At 40.8% G+C, this 22,275-nt stretch overlaps 1 protein-coding gene across 3 annotated transcripts in view; it reads right to left on the reverse strand.

Moving 5' to 3' along the window:
• The window catches only part of LOC137286659 (proline-rich protein 5-like), a 59,693-nt gene that overhangs the window by 30,511 nt on the left and 6,907 nt on the right, over positions 1-22,275 (reverse strand). Inside the window, exon 1 of one of the 3 annotated variants that reach the window (XM_067818635.1) lies at positions 19,541-20,022. The exons of 1 other annotated variant lie outside the window; for it this stretch is intronic. In XM_067818635.1, the coding sequence (XP_067674736.1) occupies positions 19,541-19,584 (44 nt within the window). In that variant the 5' untranslated portion in view covers positions 19,585-20,022. Of the gene's footprint in view, positions 1-19,540; positions 20,023-22,275 lie in introns of those variants that run through there. One more of the 3 variants, XM_067818634.1, reaches the window with a different exon arrangement.

Genomic DNA, 22,275 nt, shown 5'->3' on the forward strand with positions numbered 1-22,275 from the left:
ATCGAATACTAATTGCTATTTATTTAAAAAAACGATATATTTGTTATGAAAACTTTGATCACGGTTGTGCGCACTACTTCATCTTAGACCATTGTTTTGCAAAATCTGCAATGTTTAACGTCTTATAATTATAAATGTTATCCAGTCTACTAAAGCCGGCTTGACGGATGCATGTTTCCTTTGTAGGAATGTTGGAAGCTTCAACATTGCAGAGCCAGGATCCGCATGGCGGATAAGTACGTGTACATTACAGCGACAGAGTCTTCAGATAGAAATATATTTAGGCCAAATGTAAAGTTGGATGCAAAATTCCAACTCTATTACATGATCATGTGGTCACAACCAAATAAAGATATAAGGTGTTTGCGAAAAGGAAGCATACCTTATAATGGCGCCGATCATAAACACACGCACAACCAAGTCAAATATTCAGCTGAAACACTGAACTGAAGTTAAAACCGTGAACTGCATCAGACATCACGTGTGTCCGTGATGCGTTAACTTTGGACATGTCATCAACATTACAGGTTTTCTGAAAACCATTTTGACCTCGTTTTGTAAAATCAACACGTCAACAACTTATGTGCTTATGCTTCATAATAGTTCACATTGTCTGTATGCCATGCGTTTACCTTCACAGTCTATATCCATTTTCTGTGGAAATACTAGTGTATTATTTTGCAAAGATAGATGCATAGTAGAATGTTTGGTTAAATAAGGTCACGCGCATGTAGTTCTAATCCCGGTTCGAAAGCAATCTGGCTAGTTTCTTGCGCACGAAACAAACAGCATAAAACAAACTAGAATAAAACTTTGTTTACAATCCCCTTGCACGTGAGACAGACTCGTAAACATCTTGATGAGCTAGGTTCCAGAAAAAATCTATTTATTTGCCAAAAAAAAAATTCGCTCTCAAGATAGCAATCTCAAAACACACCGAAATAGACAATCGCCCGAACGGCCTATATTTCTGCACGGAATATAAACAAACCATCGAAAACAGCCTTGAACGAAAAAACATATGACATTAAATCGAAGACAACACTGTGAAAGAAAGAAGCTTAAACGACCAAAACAACTGCAGCAACAAATGAGAGTTCCAGCCTATTTTCAATTGAGCACATATGTAGCTAGAAGCAGCGGCGACTTTGTTACTAAATCACAGGCTGGGCCCTGTTGGCGAGAACATGAGCCCCGACAGACCGTGGGTAACTCGAGGTGATGTAAATAGCGTTGCATTGATCTCTGGGCGAAAGTCAGTGGATCGCATGGCCGTACCTAGACACTAGGAAGTACTCGGCCAAAAACAACAGTTCTGTTACACAAATGGCATAGAATAACCTTGACCATTCGCAGCACGTTCACTTGACAGCTTAAGTACACCCTAGTTATGCTTGTATTACTGTCAGCTTTGTTTTCAAATACGCGAGCACTGTCCTTGAGAAGGTCAATAGGTGTCTTATCCACAACGGCGAATAAATAGTTTGTTTGAATGTTTAGCTCACACTCAGCATAACCCATCTATATGATGAGAGTCTGTGAATAATCGAACCTTTCCTTTCATCGATTCGCGATTCCTTGGCAAGCCTCTCATAGTAATTCCACCATTAAATATCAAGTTGTTTCATAAAGACCAGTTCACAAAGAAATATAGCCTGTCACCAGAACCACATTACTTCCCCGAATGACTAGCCTCCCTGCATTGTTAATCCCAAAATGAAGGACGTCTACATTTCCACGGGTTCAGGAAGGGTTCCTTGCCAATATAAAAGTTATTATTCATTACTGTCAAAATTACAACAAATCGGGGCCTAAGCGTCGGTCTAAAAGAAACACAGCCTACTTTCGTGATTTTTACGCCGCACTGAAACCACGTTCCGTCTAAATACCGTCAATCTGTACATAATCAAGTTTGGACCAGACAAACCAGTGATACGGGCATGTTGGATACATTAAAGACGTCACTGAGTCTGATCAACCAATCGGTAAGGTTGCCCCGTATTAGTTGTCGGGAAACGTAACGTATTCGTAATAGAGTGATGGACTAGATTAGTTGTGACATACGAGCAACAGTGGTGATTAAAGGGTGCATTTGTATTAAGCATTGGTCGTTACAGTTGTGATGTCGTATCGCCGTTGTTCAATTATTAAAGACAATGTTTTATTATGGAAATCATCGTGTCAATTTTATTCACATATTTCGGTTTCAATATTTATAAGGTGACAACTTGCTGAACAAAGACATATTTTGTTGTTTGATGTGTTTCTTGCCGTTTTCTGACATTCGATCCAACTTGATATTGGTCTGGACTTTTAGCAAACTGACATAAAGCGTATTCTGTGACATGTCATAGCAAATGTTATCAACCACCGCGTCTATTGGGCCAACAAACACTCCGCTACATTACTGAGGAGTACTCCTCTCTACTCAGTCTGTACATTTTCTGGCAATATCATTCTCCGTGATGCCTTGGTCTTGTATTCTAGTTGTATTTATCAACTTCGTGAAAAGAAACAGCTGACTTGATGCGAGTATAAGACAAAATATTATGGATGTCAACTTCTTTATTGTATAGACAACGTTTCAGGGCTTTATCCCTTGGTCCTGAATTGATGTAGTTCTCACGTGAGACCCCTGGTCACATATGAGATTCGAACCCCCGATCAAAGGTTTCTTACAAGTGGACCAAACTTGGCAATAGCTGACTTGACCAATGGTTGCCATGACAATTTCCAGTACTTAATAGATGTATGTCACAATTATGAACTTCCCATCATGGTGTAGACTCAAGGTCAAAAGACCATGTCAGTTGTTTATGGCACTGCCTGTATCTTGGATTCGTCCCCATGATGTCGGTTACTGGTTTCACCTGTACTGGTGTCATAAAAGATGACTACTGGGATTGCGTGCTCTGACTCACTGATTTGGTTGATGCATGTCATTCAAATTTCGGAGGCCTGTGCTCATGATATCGATGACTGGAATATTCCCAGATCACCGTTAAACGACTAGAATACTGCAGCCTTAAACAATAAGCATGATGGGACTTGATTAGCCAACCGTTCCTTTTTAATACCAGACCAAGGGTAAATTTAGGTTACAATGTCTGGAAAGATATTGAGGTTTGAGGCAGTTATTGACTTTTTCGAAATCCAAGACCAAGTTTAATCATATCGACATGTTTTTGCCAACTGCTTCAACGCGTCTTCTGCATTCAAACGAAGAGTACAACCACGTGGTGTAAACCGACACGAGTGTATACGTGTGAAACATTCAGTGATGTAAACGGACACCAGTATATATGGGTGAAACATTCAGTGATGTAAACGGACACGAGTATATATGGGTGAAACATTCAGTGGTGTAAACGGACACCAGTATATATGTGTGAAACATTCAGTGGTGTAAACTGACACCAGTATATATGTGTGAAACATTCAGTGGTGTAAACGGACACGACTATACATGTGTGAAACATTCAGTGATGTAATCGGACACCAGTATATATGGGTGAAACATTTAGTGATGTAAACGAACACCAGTATATGGGTGAAACATTCAGTGATGTAAACGGACACGAGTATATATGTGTGAAACATTCAGTGATGTAAACGGACACGAGTATACATGTGTGAAACATTCAGTGGTGTAAACGGACACGAGTATATATGGGTGAAACATTCAGTGGTGTAAACGGACACCAGTATATATGTGTGAAACATTCAGTGATGTAAACGGACACCAGTATATATGTGTGAAACATTCAGTGATGTAATCGGACACGAGTATATATGGGTGAAACATTCAGTGAGCATTCTGAAAAAATAACCCAACAAATTTCAAACATAGAACTTCAACAACGAAAGAAGAGCGACGTTTCTTACATTACATTTATGTCTTAAAGAATGTTTGTGATGTAAGAAAAGGCAAGCTATCTGTAATATAGGTTAACGGGAGATGTTTCTACACCTTAAAAACTGTGAGGTTTCCAAGGAAACTATAATATTTGCATCTAGTTTCCAAATAAACTAACCAGTTACACTATGTAGTAAGCAACTAAATTTTCAGGAATATATACCTGAGAGAACAAAGAATTTCCACAGGTGGGTTCATGTACTGTACACATATGCATTATGGCAAACGAACCTATCATGGCAGTACCCCCCCCCCCCCCCCCCCCCCCCCCTCACCCAATCATCCCGTAAAGCCCTGTAAAACCATGGACGTTTGATGATTTCACTGTGGACGATGTGTCGCGGCGTGGAGGTAATCACATGTCAGTCACATCGACAACGCAGCTGAAATAAATGCAATCAAATACCAAACACAGTTCGCCGATTTTAGCTTGAAATCGTTAAAAGGCCATCACCCTGGTAAGTCTGTTTTATAACCCTCCTGCCCCGGTGGGGCTTATGTCGTAATAACCTCTTCGCGTTCATTAGTCACCGATGGAGAACACCACTGTGATATTGATTAACACTTCGACCAAGAAGATGACACTCCATCAGGGCAATTTGGGTTCCATTGCTCGCTCTAATTAAGGTTTGACTCCTCTCTGTTGGTAATTTGTTAGGTATTAAGGAAAGGTAAATTGTTAACAACTAGTATTAGAATTGAATCGTGTTAATAATGATAACTACGGCGATAATGTTGATGCTGCAGCTGCTGATGATGATGACAGCGACGACGACTACTACACCTGTAAGAGGACTACAAAGAAATTGTCTGAGCCCAGTATACAGTTTATTTTCTCAGTCATTGGAAGCAAAGAAATATTGTTCTGTTATCTGAAACACGCTGGAATGAGTGGGGCGATACTGAAGCACAGTGCGAGTTCCAAGGTACTGAGTTCAATGCCGCTGTGACCAAACATTGCCGATGGACATTTATTTAGGAGCGTCAGCGAGGATGAAGGACGGACGCCTGAAGTGTCATGAAATGGCAAACAATATTCATGTCAATTTACAGTGATGTAGTAATAAAATATTCATATAAATTGACATCGCTACTTTTACGCAACCATTATTGTTTATCTGGCGCGCACTGTCAGGATGGCTTTTAATTTTCATTAATAATCTGCCGGCCAAGAATAGGCCATATACATCTGAGACTTGAATTTCACCTCCAAACTTACAAACGCTATCAAAACGCTATTTGGCTGAAAACAGACGCCGAAACACTGCTAATTCTGTCGAAGATATCCAGAAATTGTTTTCTGTCTCTGTTCTAAACAGAGGCACTGAAACCGAATCTGGAACCAGATGAGTTAACGACTTTAAATTTACCACCAGCACAGCTACCCCGCCGCCCCTCAATATGGTACAAGTCACTGGATACGTACTGCCTTTGGGAAGAGACGCCTTGTACAGTTCTGAATCGGATTGATTTATCTAAAAGAAAATCCTAATCAACTAAATTACATTCCTTGCAAACTCGGAGACAACAGAAATGGGGCCGCTGAGCAGAAAAAGATGTAATCATCTTAACGGTTGGTCCATGACCTCGTGATGACCTCCCCTCCTCCGACTCCGTCCGGTATCTTCAGCTCAGTACGTGCTACATCAAATGTCAGAAGTTAATTACTTAACGTTAATGGTAATAATCCTTATTCTACTGACTTGCTTTTAAAACATTAATGATTTTCAGTTGAAGGTTGAGTTTAAGATAGTTCAAACTGGCTGATATATTGATATGTTGCAAGACTGTTGCATTCTGTCAGCACGTACGGTAATCTGTGATGGTTTTCACAAGAACACCGAGTCTTTGACTCCCTTTAAAGGACGCTGAGTGAGTGGGCATTGCACAGATATATATTGGAAACGATCAGCGGGATCCCTTGTGATGCAAGACACTTCTATCAGAATAATCAGCCCGGATCCTCATGGGGCATCACGATGTTCACGTGGGAGTGTAGCGAGAGTAGGTCATGTTGGAGGAGGTAGATGTAAAGTGGTTCAGAAAGTTTGTATGTCACACATTCCAGCTATATCGATGAGTTTGATTTTATATGTAATATCACGGTCTACCAGCATTACAGCCCTGACGCAGGTCCAGAACTAGCATGTCTCACAATACCATCTGTCCGGCGTTTTCCCGTCTGTCCAGCGTTCTTCCCTCTGTCGTTCTAGCTTTCACACCCCCATCCCCACCAACCCTGCCCAGCCTTCTTCCTTCTGTTCAGCGGTTTCCCTCTGTCACGTCCAGCGTTTTCCCCTTTGTCTAGCGTTTTTCCCTCTGTCATACGTTTCCTCCCTGTGGCCAGCTTTTCCTCCTCTGCCTACGTGCTATCCCCTCTGACCAGCGTTTTCTCCCTCTGCACAGTGTTTTCCCCTTTTGCTAGTGCTATCTCCTCTGTCCAGCGTTTTCCCGTCTGTTCAGCGTTATTCCCCTTTTGTAATGCTATCCCCTTTGCCAGTCATTTTCCCCCGTTGCCCTACGTTTTCCCATCTGTTCATCGTTTTTCCCTCTCACTAGCGTTTTCCCATCTGTCTAACGCCCTTCCTTCTGACCGGCGTTTTTCTTTTGTCCAGGCGTTCTATACGTTCAGGGACTCCTTTCAAGAAACAACCTCTACAAATGTTAACCACTAACTCCCTTTCTTTAACACTGCACTAGGCTCACCTTAGTGACTTACGATCACCTTAGTGGTTTGTGAATGAAGACCCTGGTCCTGAATTCCCCATCTTACTGGGGTTCCTTTTCAGTTTAACTGGAATTTGGCACTATCAAAAACTATATGTGTTCAATGTATTCAAAGACTAAACGTTAGTTAAGTCTCAGATGTTCACCACTTTGATGGGACCGACAAATACTCTAGCAATGTGACAGGGCAGCAGGTTCCGGACAATCTAACCAAGTCGTCGGTGTCACTTGTAATTTTAAACGTTTACACCTCCTTGTGAATTGTCTGGCTGCAATGACGTTTGATTGAACACTAATCGAGTAGGGTTCAACATAGCTTCAAACAGACCTGCCATGCATAAGACAGAATACACCTGAAAACTGAATCTGACCTAATCATTGCAAAAGTTATCAACACGTCACGAGACAGAAGTTCCTATGACGTACAGTTCAAGAACGTCATCGGCAAATGACCATTGCTTGTCTGCTCCATGTTAGGCATCATCAAAACTGCGTGTATACTGTCAGAGTTACAGCTACGTAGAACGCTAACAGACACTCAGATATTAAACATCTTCCAGGAAGCTGCCAACACACCAACCATTAGAATCACCATCGTGGATTCAAACCAATGACTATTATTTCTGAAAATTCTGCACAGTGACACACCCTCCCCTACTGGGCCAGAGCATGATCAGAACATTGATGAGGGGGCAGAATTGCTTTAGTCCAGAGGATGTAGATGTTTTACGGCGTTGGGCATAAAATGTGTCTGGTTGAAATACCAAACATTTCCATCAACTGACTGAAGGATGCGGGTCTGTTAGTCGAATCGAATTGTTCTAGACCTCAGGCACATGCATTTGTGATGCCTTGTAACAAGCTGTAACACAATGCCTGTAATATGACAAAGTAGAAATCCCCCAAATAGGACTTATGTTACACCTATGTAAGGAATTGGACACGGCGCGACGAGTGACAGTTCTAGCCACGAGCTCTCCGCCAGCAGAAGTGCGATTTCAATCAAGCACTCTTACAAGTACTTCAGTATGTTGAATTAAGCTAACCACATTACCAGCAAACTAATCACATTTGTACCTCCGGATTCCCTGTTGACAGTTGCCGTGTTTCTATTAATATGTCACAGATGAGACTCAGGCCAGTATAGTGTTAATATCAAGTACACTGACGTCATACACTACAGTCATAAAACGCGGAGTTACAGTTCAAGCTAGTTTATGACGAATGAAGGTTTCACAAAATCTGAATAAGATACTGTGCTATTTCGAGTTCTCATTATGTCTATATTGTAACGCTAATGCTCAGCACCAACGCTTTATTAGGGGAGTTGTAACGGGTGTACTGATTATTGGAAGTCGTGACGAAGCCCAGTTCTGTATCGTAATATGATAATGATTGGTTTATATATTTGATGTACTGTTACAGGTGAGGATTCCATCTAAACATATGGTAAGCAAATGCCCTACGCCATAATTTTTAATATCTTAACTACATCAAGGTTTCCTGCGAGTACTGGATTCTTGAATAGTTGTCAGGTGGTTGATATAGTGAGCATAGTATCATGAAAAAGGGTCAGGGTGACACATCCCGGCCACATATTCTATTAACAGGATATTCAATTAATATTACAGCACATCAGAAACAGCTGTTCGGTTAGCGAGACTGAATTATCTACCAGCTGCGACAGGGTGATATAATGTAAACGTTTAATTGAGTTTTCACATGTTCATTTCACCAGTAATTATAAAAAGTGTTTTTTTTTAATATCTAGTGATGTATTTTCAAAATGACGACTTATGATGTATCTTCATGTTTTTTCGAGAGTAAATTTGGAGCAGTTACCTTCCTTTACTCGGAGGAAAACGTGTTAAGTTAGCCAAATTTATGTTTTATTGCAGATTAAAAGACAAGACTATGCACACGTGTAATGCTGCTTGAATCCATGAAAATCCATATTCTTTGCTTCTATAGAAGTGTATTGGTTGCAATTGGTTTTGTGTAGCCTTGATCGGCCACGTATGGGCCACGTCTACAGGTTTCCCAATGACAGTCAAGATCTGTTTTGTACCGTCAGATTCAATAAGTCATCTTGTTAATTCTTACATACAACACACATCTCTTATTCCTTTCTGATATTTCTGATATTCTTTAACAAACACGGCCCCAGTATTTCAAGAAGGCGTCAGAGAAATCCCAAGAACGTTTACAATATGTGCTAAGTCTAGATAACCACAGTTTCTGAAAAATGAAGAAAGTCTCCCTAAAAGTAGCCCTACTTTTGATTATATTTTATTATTATCATTTACGAAACTATTTATTCTGTAAAATATATTAATTTCAGAGACTAAATGTTAAATAAATATAATATCCTTAAGTCTTTAGACTTGTTTGTATTTATTGATCTGGTCTCATTACATTGAGGCCAAAGTAAGAAAGATTGCTGTATTTGATCAGACCATGGAACGTGATTTATATCCCTGCGGCGCCAGATACCAGTCTACACAGCTGATAGCCATACCATCAAATAAAGGACATTTTGACATATATTCCATACTCAGAGCTTGACAACCATGTGAAATCAGCGCCAAGCTGGACGAAATGAACAGGTGTTATAAATCCTGATAAGCAGAGGCAATATATATGTGGTCGTGTTTTTGTGTGAAATCTGCCACTGGGTCAAACTACACCCTACACTGATACAACGTTCATTTAACTCCATATCTTATCTTATATTATGTATAGTTTGGTGCGCGTTTATTGCATTTGATCAAGTCGTGGTGACATTTGGTTTTGAATGTATTTTTTCTTGTGATAACATTCACCCAATGCACAGTATAGAGCTAGGCGTTATACAATACATCAGGGGTGCAAAGTCTTCAAGGGTCCCGCCAAATCTAGTTGTAATAACCCTAGTTCGTTTTAGGCATTTCGACTTAAATAATCAGCATGTATTCGGAACCCAAACCCAGTTCGTTACATCCGTCAGTTCATGATAGACGTTGATGTACTGATTGGAACTTCATCACCCCAACCCAACTCACTTGATTGCATGGGAAGAAAACTGTCGTTTACACATGCTGATTTCCTTCTTTAACTTCGAATAAGGACCTCTGGAACAACGACCTTTAATGTATAAAAACATATACATGTAGATGTTTCGGCAAGATGATATTATGCAGTGTTAGTGATTGAGTATGGCTTATCAGCAATAGTCCAGTGATATGGCAGCCGCGGACACAGGGAATGGGCTTCACAAATTGTACCTATGTGGGGAATCATATCCTGGTCTTCGACTTGACGAGCGCTCGCGTTAAAAACACTAGGCTACACCAGTCCCTTTGAATTATCTCAAACATACGATGCCATTCAAACATACCTGACAGTGTGGGTAAGCTGATTATTGTATCTGACCCCGGTTTAGGTTGTCCTTGTTTACTCATCGATAATCGAACTGAACGTTAGAGATGACGCGGGGTTATGGTGGAAAATTGTTTAATTCGCCATGCAGGGTTGCTGCCCTTCTCTGTTTCAGGAGTTGCTGTTCAAAGTTTCAGTGAACTGGAGCACGATAACGAACGGGATTTAACAGGATTTATTCAGGAAACCTACGTCTACGTAAAAACGACCCTTTGGTCAACTATGTCAACTTAATATACATAGTGAGTGACCGTTTGACCATTATGGCTATGCGTCACTCGGTCATCTGTTATCAACACGTATATGACCATTTGACCCTCGCTGCTTGTGACCACAACTTTGTAGTTGCTATCTCCTCAGATAAGTCAATACATCCTAGCAGAAACTATAACGGGACGATAGAAACTGCGACAAGGATTGCTCGTCACTGGATGGACATTACCAGATCCTGCAGTGTGAATCTATAGACCCCACAACTTCCTATTCCACGCCTTGGAGCTGTCCGTACCCCGCCTCGATTCCATTACTGCTAAACCCCCAAAGATTACTTCAAAGACACCCAGCATGGAATGGACGGTGGGAAGCTGCTTGCAAACTTATTATTGTGGTTTAGTGACTTTTAGCTCAGTATGGCATGTTATATCCTGTTGAGAGGACAGTAGGCTAGCCTAGGGGTTAAAGTGTTTGCTCGTAACACCTACGCCCGGGTTCGACCCCCTTCATCGGTAAAATTTGTGAATCCCAGTTCTGGTGTCCCATGTCGTGAAATTGCTGGACTGGTGTAAGAAACGACGTAAACCATCAAGTGAGTGAGTGAGTGAGTGACTGGTGTTGTTGGTAACTACTTAAAGCGTTCACTTCCTGCGTCATAATCCGGGTTTGTCTTGTTTGGCATCTTGTTCAGCATGGCCGTGTTATATCTTGTCGAGTGGGCGGAAAGTTAGGCTATAAGCCTTCTGGTCAAGACTCTTGTTCGACCCTCTGAGATTCAGGTTCCTTTCCCTACATCGGTGCAAATTGTGAATCCCAGCTTCTTGTGTCTCCCGCAGTGAAATTGCTGACAGGGTCGTAAAACTAAACTCACTCACTCTGACATAACCATATCCCAGTACTTTAAGCTACGTGCGTATCTCTCATGGAGTGTGATAAGTTTACAAGCTTCAGGTTTCTCGTCCCCTGGCACATCTCAAGGAATGGTAATACACATGTCATGGGGGATCTGTCAGGTCAGTATCCCTGGAGTCCCACACAGACATATCATCTTCATCTCATCTAACAAGCAATGGCAAGCAGGACACCGAGAGCACTGGACATATCGATCGGTATTCACTATAGTATATGTTTTGATATTATGTCTTATCCATGGTGCGCTTTTAGTGGTTGCAAAGACACCGGTGTCAGTAATGATAAAGGTTAGTCAGGATAAACTTGTCATTTGCGAAAACAGTGAGGCTCAGTTTGACATTCTGACAAGTCCAGCTGCCAGTGAGATTCTAATGGCGATTACACCACGTCTATAGAAAAAAGCCATCAAGTTCCAGGGATCACGGACATTCTGTCCTCACTGAAATCATTTTTGATGTTCCAAGGTGTCAATGTCCGTTGGTGCTTCAGTCACCTGGGTACTACCTCTAATGGTAATACATACTACAGCTACCTAAATCATGATAACTATACTTAATAGTACTGCATACTACAGCTACCAAATCCATGCTAACTATGACTACCAGTACTGCATTACTACAGCTATCTTACCCACCATTACTATTTCTACTAGTACTGCATACTACAGCTACCTAAACCACGATACCTATCCCTACTAGTACTGCATACTACAGCTACCTAAACCATGATAACTATCCCTAGTAGTACTGCATACTACAGCTACCTACGCCATGATAACTATCCTTACTAGGAATGGATACCTACAGCTACCCAACCCATGATAACTATCCCTACTAGTACTGCATATTACAGCTACCTACGCCATGATAACTACCCCTACTAGGACTACATACTACAGCTACCTAACCCATGACAACTATTTCTAATGGATCATGGCTACACCTAGGTACACTATGATACCAATATCCACAAGTACTACAGCACTACAGCTGCCTACACTATAATAACTATTCCTACTGATTGTACTGGTACAAGACTACTACAGCTACCTAGGCTAACTACCCTCACTTGCATCTGTCATTATCAGATGCCATTATCAATATCTGTTTTGTCAAAAGGAGAAGTACAAATATGTCTTAGGTGTCATATTAGGCCCGGTATTACACAACGTTTGCCGAAGTCTAGAGCCATTCAGTCAACACAGTGAAGACCCTCAACAGCGAGGATTACACGTCTGTGTTCGGAAATCCTTGTTTACGGTCAAGTGTTAGACGTCGCGTAACACGCTGTTAATTCAAAATCTAAATAATCCATAAAAAGTCGTCAAAAACACAAATTTAGCATGATACTTGGAGATTCGTTATTGAAAATCTGCAATGATTTCAAAGTTCTCTAATATCTCTTCCAGCCAAGTATCGAGGTCTCTTATTTGTCCAGATTGGCGCGATTTCCCCTTAGGACCTTTTATGTCAGATACAGAGTGGAGCAGATATTTGTCTTATCCTATCCTATATCAAATGTCCGAATGGACTGACGCAGATTCGGAGTTATTTTTACTAAGCTCACTAAGAAAAGGCTTTGTAGTTGGCGGATGTAAAACAATGAAAGTTATATCGGGCTTAGTCCGGGATGGCAATCAGGAAGCACCTTCTCATCTGACTTCACAGCGCGGGATAAACATCAGGTTTAGTCCAAGTGAAACATCGGCATGTTAAATATGGCAGTGTTGCTAAAGTAACGCATCTTAATCAAAGGGATGTCGAACAATGTTGAGGAAAACTAGACAGCAAAATTATACACTCAAGTGTTGCGATGCCGTTACTTAAACATTGAAGCGAGCTTTGTATAAGAGTTGCCTCTTTTGTAGGGATCTATCGGTCCTTTTTGACGGCAAAACTATACATCACAGTTGGGATGTCGCTACTTTAATTCTGAAACAATCACTACATAAGAGTTGCCTCCCTTAGTCGTTTAAGAATCCGCTGATACGAAGTGACATCCTGCATGCCGCGGCACTAATCATATATTATTAAAATGACATTAAAGGAATTCTTATTACGGACAGCCGAAAGACAAGCGAAAGATTTCATTTCACTTCGGTTTATCCTTACGGGACAAATTTTGTCAAAGATTGATTTGGATTGCACTTCACGAGAAATGTCGGAATGCACACCAAGAAGCGTACAAATTTCAGATTCCTTCATCTCGAATAGCTCAACAGAACAACATCTTATTCTTTCCTGTTTCCAGACTAATTACAGTAATATACACAGAATCGGGGACAATCCAACTTCGTTTGCGAAGCATATTTCGCGTTACCATGACAACGCTGAGACTGTATATTAATATTCTGACTTGATTTCAAGATTGAGAATCTGGCTAAATCCAAAACATTCACTAACTCATATTACGAACCGCTCGTTATGCATTTAGAGTAATTGTTATCCACAAACACAAAAACCTCTTGACAGCGCAGATGTATCCAGCCAGCTCTGTCAGGAGTAAAGCAATGCTAAGATACTGCTTCAGAATCGGTAACACAACTCATTAGTCAGTAATCAAGTTTCCATGTCAGGTTGTATTTCTCATTCTGCAATGAAAGCATCAACTGATCGTAGCTTATGAGAGCTGAAGTTATATGGAGACATCAATGTGTAGTCTCATATGAACAGTAACCACATAGAGACGCTAACACATGATGTTTGCTAACCACATATAATGCATCATCAATATTGCTGTGACAGTTACATGAAACGAGTGTCATATCACATGCATGGCCAGACAAAACACCCACAGGAGTCGTGCTTCACACTCCTCCGTCAATCCATCTTTGTCCAAACACTCCTATAGCAATGTCTGTTTTAATTTTCAAATAATTGTAAGAAGGTGAGGTTCGGGATTCCCTGAGGCAAAACAATCAAACTGTAAGATATAGCCTAAATACTAATGTAACAGCGCACAGACGTTAAACTGCTTAAGCAAATAATTCCTCAATCCTAGACTTAATCCTAAATTGGTGGTACCTGTTAAATCTCAAGGGGGATCTATAAATTTGATTCAACATAATTTAGTTTAACTTTGGATTTGAAACTCTGTCTTTTTGAACAGCGAATCATTTCTTGACCTTGATTATTACTACATCGTAGTCAGGAAACATTACAGGTGAGTATTTCACCTTGAAAAGTGTCGAACTGTCTGGAAGTTAGCTGCTGGGCAACACATTTGCACTGAACTATCTTGTCACCTTCCTCAACAACGCACATATGAAGGAAGTCGTTTAATGTATGGACACACAGAGAAACGCGGTGATAGGGGATTTGGGTAATGGCCGTTTAATGTGACCTTTAGTGGTCTTTGGTCATATTAACAGGGGGCATCACGGGCAAAACTGACCCATTACTGACCAACGCACATATTTGCATAATTACAAATGCTAGATAGTCTGCAGGATGCAAGAATAATTCAGTTAACGCCGGCATCATGTCTGGAAGAATATACTCATCAAATACTCTCGACAAATGCACAGTCTAACACTATCACCAGTAACAATACAACCATGTTATACCTAAAGGCCAATATACGCACACCAGTAGAAGCTTTCTGGTATGCAAGTACGGTAATATAAAGCAGTAAAGGAAAAGACATGAATAAAAGACTTGAACACACAACTGTCTAGTGCTCTTCAGTTATGGCTATGGCGAACTATTGAGAATAGTTTCAAATATTATTCAAAATGGCGTTTTGAACGTGTAACGTTTCTGACGTTATTTCGTTTTGTCGTTTCTGATCTGTGTGAGGGGCACCATCGGCACGACGAGAACACACGACTCATCCCCATTTGACAGGGATTAATAAATGAATCATTATTCAAAAGTCGGAACCGTTTATAGCAAAGTTTGTATGTCGTTATGGAAAGTACGTGTTCGAATTTATTAACACCGCCGTGACCTTCCTTGCATCCCAAGGTGACCCCTAAAATGATAATGAATTTATATAGCACCCGATTCCTTTCCTCTTTCGACGTTCTTGTCCCAGAATAAATCATGAGAACGCAAATAATTAGGCTTTGTCTTGTTTTAAGACACTTGTGCATGTGCTCAATGCAATTTGAAATTAACATTTGCCATGCTGCTGAAACACCATGCCACTCTGCGAGACGACCGAGATACATAAACAGGGCAAGTAATGTGAGTGAAATGTGTAATCTTCAAAACGTATACAGTAATGCATAAAACCACCAGTAAGACAGGTAACGTACACTTGGCGTGTAATCTATGAACCTAACACACTCATGTAAGACAGGTAACTTGAATTCCGCATGTAATCTGTGAACCTATTACAGTCATGTAAGATAGGTGACGTCAATTCCGTGTGAAATCTGTGAACCTAATACTACAATCTGTTAACCTTGGGAGGTGAGGTAACTTGAAAGTTGACTATAACCTGTTAACCTTTTTGAGATGAGGTAACTTGAAAGCTGACTATAACCTGTTAACCTTTTTGAGATGAGGTAACTTGAAAGCTGACTATAACCTGTTAACCTTTTTGAGGTGAGGTAACTTGAAAGCTGACTATAACCTGTTAACCTTTTTGAGATGAGGTAACTTGAAAGCTGACTATAATCTGTTAACCTTTTTGAGGTAAGGTACCACGGGCCGTGACTGTAATCTGTTGGCCTTGGGAAGTAAAGTGACACAAACGTTGACTGTAAACTGTAAACCATAATCTGTGAACCTCATACAAAAGGTAACATTGGTAACTATAACTCGGAATGTAATGTGTTAAGTGTCTGCTGAAGGGTAGCACGGTGGATCAAAGCGCAGCTACATCATCACGACTTCCTCTGTGTTGACAGTGTGACAGTGCTATATGTCAACATCAAGGCACACTCGAGTCACATATCGTGATATGTTTACCTACATACCGTCCCGCGACCTAACAGATTCGATATATTCATCGGGAAACTAAAACGTTGTGTGATATTTTTTATCTACACACTGAAGTCCCATATCACGACATATGAGATCGGATATATTCATCCACACACAGGGGACCATATCTCGACATATGAGATGGGGCGTATTTGTCTACACACAGAGGAACATAGTCTGTCGTACAGAACCTGAAGCAAATTTATCCAAGAAAGCCCACGCATGTGTAGAAAATGTGTCTTTTTCAGTAAAACATGTTCATTTCAGAGACTAGTTGTTAGTGTAAGAGGACCAATATCTCGACATATGAGATGATGAGATGGTGTTCAACACACTGGAGTCTGTTAGCGCCACACCGAGATGGCATCTTTTCATAAGTCACAAAACTCGGCATGTACAGTAGGATATGTTCATCTATACAGTAAAGACACATATCCTAACACCCAAGATTGGATTTGTTCATCTGGACACTAGAGACACATACATCGACAAAGAATATGTTCATCCACACACAAGACATTCATATCTCGACACGTGAGATGGGATCTTTTCACAAGCCACATATATCGACCTTATATACATATTAACGATATTGATGGTTCGGGACAAACACGTAATTCGTTCAAATCTTTGTGGTTGTTGGACAGTAAGAATCATCACAGCTTCGAGAAAGAGAGACTTGCCAAATCGTGTTTGGATGTAAAGGTGACTTGTGCGACACAATGTATGTAGTTACTAGCCCTTGTAACCAAATTTTGACCGGTACACACTGTAACTAAAGTGCTGGGGACATGAGACCCCAATGTACCCCTATCCCCATCCCCCACACCCCTACAAGGTGTACGTGCCGGAAGATGAAACTCTTTGAAACCCTAAATCACGCTTTGGTAATATGTGTAGATGTTCGTGTAGATCAAAAAATCTCTATCATGCTTTAGTGTGTTTCTGCAAGAAATGACTGATTACCACAATCGATCTTATGCAGATCCGACCCGTTTCATCCTGTGAAAAAAAGACAAGCTATTACATAGTTTTTGCACCATACGAACGTTCCTCCATAGCAATCGACCGTAAGTGGCAAACCATTTACATTTCAAAGAAGGACAACCGAGATATTCATTTCAAAACCAAAACACGACATGAACTCATAGCTAGGCGTCTTTTCCTCAAACGCACTGAGGCTTCACGTTAAGGGAAAAAACTACGACATATTAAGTGTCTGATGACATCAACCATGCAGGTATTCATGCTAGGTGAGATTCTCTTCCCTGAAACGTCTTTGACTCTTCATATGCTCAAATGGCGTCATCAACAGTCGAATCTATGTCACTTCCATATACATTTCAAACATAATCTAAACGTTGATGAAAACATGAAAATTGATTTCCAAGAAAATAAGTTAATGCATTTACCTGTATGACATAAGTCATACGGGTCGTACCTGCAGCTTACTTAAGTATTAAACGTTTTAAAAACTGCAACAAGGCCAGCAAAGTTTGGTTGTTGTTTTTTCTGTTTAGTGTCAATATTGCGCACAAAAAAACCGCGGTACGTAAACACTCGAGACTGGACCGAATAATCCCACCATTGACATCATGAGCACCGATCTACGCAATTGTGATACGTGTCAACCAAGCCAGCGAGTCTGACCACTCGATCCCGTTAGTTGACTAACACTACCAACGGAGACACTCAAACAGGTCAGAGTCACTGCTCCTTTTAACCGCTCATTGAGAGAATAATGATTTTAGTTTGTTGTTGTATAAAACTAAAAAAGGTTTGTAATAAAGGTTGTTGAAAACTTTTCACGAAATGTGTGACTGAGAGAGTACGTGCTGCAAACGGTATATACTTAGAACCTTGCCTAATTAAGAATATACCATGCACGAGATTCCACGCCGTCTGTCGTGATTCCCCAGCACTATTCACAGGAAATGACCAAATCATGAAGGATCGTGTTTCGTAATAAAACTGTCAGCAGACTAGTGACGTGTCGTCGGCAGAGATTCTGGAGTCCTCAGCCACTGGAAGCGGATATCATATAACTCTAAGCAAATAAGACAAGGACCTAACAAGTTTGGTTTTGGTTCATTTGGTAGTTATTAATATCGCACTCATCAATATTTCAGCCACATGATGACGGTCTGTAAATAAACCAGTCTGGACCAGACAGTCCAGTGACTGACATAATGATCATCTACCTAAGCAACTGAGATACGATAACATGTGCGAACCACTTAAATGAACCTGACCCACCCGGTTTTGTAAGTCCCGACATGCACTGGTTCAAGATCTATTCTAACCCACATCTTCACGGGTTCGGAAATGTAAAACTTGAACGATGTTGCACCATACATATGTTGTAGTGCCTTGAAAAATCTAGATCGGTCAAAACTGACCTCATTGCCTGATGAACTGTGACAGGCATCGGTTGTGAACCGAACAACCGTGCAAAAGAAAAGGTTAAGATTACATGATTTGGAATACAAATATACACTCTTGTTTCAAAGGAGGAAACAGCATTCCTGCAAAGTCAGCTTTAGCTCCGGAAGGGTTAAGCTGCTTGTTGAAACATTTGATACCCCTGCGGTTGTGGCCGCCTGTTGTAAATATTGGAAATGAATTATGAGGAAGTCGGTGAAGTTATCAGAAGTTTGAGTCATTACAACTGCAATGAATGGTTCTGAGTGAAAGACGAACAACGATCGTCAACGGCGTGGTCGGAAAGCTAATATGCCTGTGTAGAGGAGAGTCTTCAGCGAGTACATGGTGGCATTGCACACTAACAACATTAGGCAGTGTAATGACACATATTTCGACACGACCTGTTGATCTTCTCAACAGTAGACCCGTTCCCCCATTCTCCCTTACATTGTGAACATTGAGCGAGAGTGTGATCAGGTACAAATGTACCAACACGCTACTGAAAACTATGCATAATGATTTGTACCCTATACTGTTACTACAGACGGTACACGAGGTATGATTGTCAATTTTATGGATTAGCGAATCATCGGTATGCAGTCATTGTCCTGCATCTATCTTTACACAGCCCTGAATTTATCCGGTTTGCTTGCGACCGGATTAACGAGGCTGAGAAAATAAACAGATTTTGGTGTACTCTTAACTAGTATAATCTGTCTAACCAAGACGCACTGGAGATATAAGTAAAATATATTGAAAGGCGTGCTATGAATATAATAAGTTACTGAATGTAAGTAACAGGTGATCGATCGATAGCTCAACTATGAATATTTGTATCTTATTGTTGCGATACATTGTCGCATATATCCTCAAGTGTGTGTATATCAATACATTACTAAATCCAAATTCGTGTTTGGTAACAATTAATGGATCAAGCAACCTTCATAAAATGTACATCGTTCAATACGTACAATTTGTAAAACAATGAACTGTAACGTACCTCTTTAGTGTCGATATTTTGACTGCAGACCCGAAAAATGACATGGCTGTTTTTGAAACCAACCCACTGGGCTAGTGTTCATGTAAACTCCACCATTAGAACTTCAAATCCACATCCACAGGTGCTCAACTTTCCAACAAATGTCAACAGTCAGCGACAAAATCACCAACATCCAACGCACCACAACAGGACCGATCTACAAGCCGTGTTGTTTACGTTCTCTCTGAACGCGGGAAACTGTCGTCTGCTTCCCGCTACTTGCAGACGACACCAAATAATGACAACAATCAATCGGAGGGGCGCTGTGGAAAGGAAGTCATTCTACAACTAGTAGACCCCTGACAGCAGATTGCTGGACCTAATCACACCTTCCCCTGCAAGCGGCAGTCATGTGAAATATAGAAGCGTCGCCCGAGGCTGACAGTCTGCCTTCGGCTGTTCACCAGATACCGCCGACACGCTTTCCCAAGTCATCAACACTCAACAGTAGTTGCGGACAATAGTTGGCTGGTGTCAGCATACGGGCGCATCTTTTGCTATGGTGTCTTCTGTTACTGTTATAACGCAAACGTGCCTCATCGTATAACGTTAGAGAAAAATAGGACCCAACCCTGAGGTGGCTTAGCTCAGTTTTAAATGACGATATTTTTTCGCTTATCTTTGAAACAGCCCGGGAAGACCTGTTTAGCCACATCTGATAAAGTCATTCTGTCTGTTCCATGTGCTCGTGTGAGATGTAAAAAAGAAATTGTTGCAGCGATGCACAGCGGAATTCCAATCGATCAGCACTTCAGAAAATGTGCATTGAAACAGCTTTCATCCTTACTCATAAATATTCATACCACGGCGAGATGTCATAACAATTTCAGATATTACATTTTACAAACATACCTCCTGATTTCATAGTGAGCATAATTCCAACATGTTTCTTTTAGTTCTTTCTCAAAATAACAATGGTGGAAATATTCTTCGTTCCGAACATCACGATGGCATCAGCCGTAATAATTCCCACGATGGTTTTCATCCCTGAATATCTTCACACTTTATTATGTCATCCGATCAATTCAATATCTCCTGACCGATATCATATCTCAGATATTGAGATCAGTCCGCGAACAGCAGTATTCATAATGCAGATTTGATCTATGTAAACCCATCCAGGCTAAAGAATATTTTTCTACACGTTCCCCGGTGTTTCATGCTTTCCATTTTCCCAAGCACAAGTTATACTGAGTCACAAGAAAGAGTGCCGAGGAAAGGGGACAGTTCACCGTCCAAATCGACCTACATATGTATATATGAACCAAATATATTGAAGCGTAATGGAACTGAAATATTCGATGTTTGACATGAGATTAGACATATGTAAATAGACATGTTTGATAAACACTATCGGTCTCCGCGAACAATCTTCCAGATGGAATTTTGACAAATGTGTGAAACGTTTACGCGGACAGGATTGTCTACCAATCGATCCTTAAACAGAGTCCGACCGACACTAGATGATCGGTGATGTAACGCCGTGGCTGGTGGCGGTCTCTCGTGGGTGGGACTGTAGGTTCTTCCGCCAACACACTGACATCTGTTCTGACACGACAAATGACACTGAAACTAATAACTACAGCCCGGAGTTTGGATACAGACACTTGCTACATCGACTGTTGCTGCTGCTACTACCACCTCTGCTGCTACTACTACCACTTCAGCTACTCATCATACCCCTCCTTCTCCACTTCCTCCATCTCATCCTACTACTGTTGTTGCTGAGGATACTACCACCATTGCGACAACCTTGCAGCTGTTGTGAAACTTATAGTAGCAATAGTTATAGTGGTTGCAGCAACATTAGTTAGTGGTTACAGCAACAGTAGTTAGTGGTTACAGCAACATTAGTTAGTGGTTACAGCAACAGTAGTTAGTGGTTACAGCAACAGTAGTTAGTGGTTACAGCAACATTAGTTAGTGGTTACAACAGCAGTAGATAGTGGTTACAACAACAGTAGTTAGTGGTTACAGCAACATTAGTTATAGTGGTTACAGCAACATTAGTTATAGTGGTTACAGCAGCAGTAGTTAGTGGTTACAACAGCAGTAGTTGTGGTTACAACAACAGTAGTTAGTGGTTACAGCAACAGTAGTTAGTGGTTACAGCAACAGTAGTTAGTGGTTGCAGCACTATTAGTTATAGTGGTTACAGCAGCAGTAGTTAGTGGTTACAGCAACATTAGTTATAGTGGTTACAGCAGCAGTAGTTATAGTGTTTACAACGGCAGTAATTATAGTAGTTACAACAACAGTAGTTTGTGGTTAGAACAACGGTAGCTATGGTGGTTACAGCAACAGTAGTTTGTGGTTACAGCAACAGTAGTTATAGTAGTTACAGCAGCAGTAGTTAGTGGTTACACCAACAACAGTAGTTACAGTGCTTGTACCGGATGTTACAGTGGTTACAACAACAGTCGGATGATGAGCTGATTAATACTTTATCGTATCATGAATTAATCAATACTTTATTGGATCATGAATTAATCAGTATTTTATCGGATCATGAATTAATCTGTTTTTATTGGATCATGAAGTCATCCATGTTGTGCTGAATCATGAACTGGCCCTTGTTTGCTAGATCATGAAGTAACCCTCGCTGTACCGGAATGTCCATCTTAAACGATCATAGCAACCGACGATTCCAGTTAATAGAATGCATGGTCCCAGCACACCTGTAAAACCACCTTGCA

The sequence above is a fragment of the Haliotis asinina genome, chromosome 6, assembly GCF_037392515.1.
Source record: "Haliotis asinina isolate JCU_RB_2024 chromosome 6, JCU_Hal_asi_v2, whole genome shotgun sequence".
NCBI classification, from domain to species: domain Eukaryota; kingdom Metazoa; phylum Mollusca; class Gastropoda; order Lepetellida; family Haliotidae; genus Haliotis; species Haliotis asinina.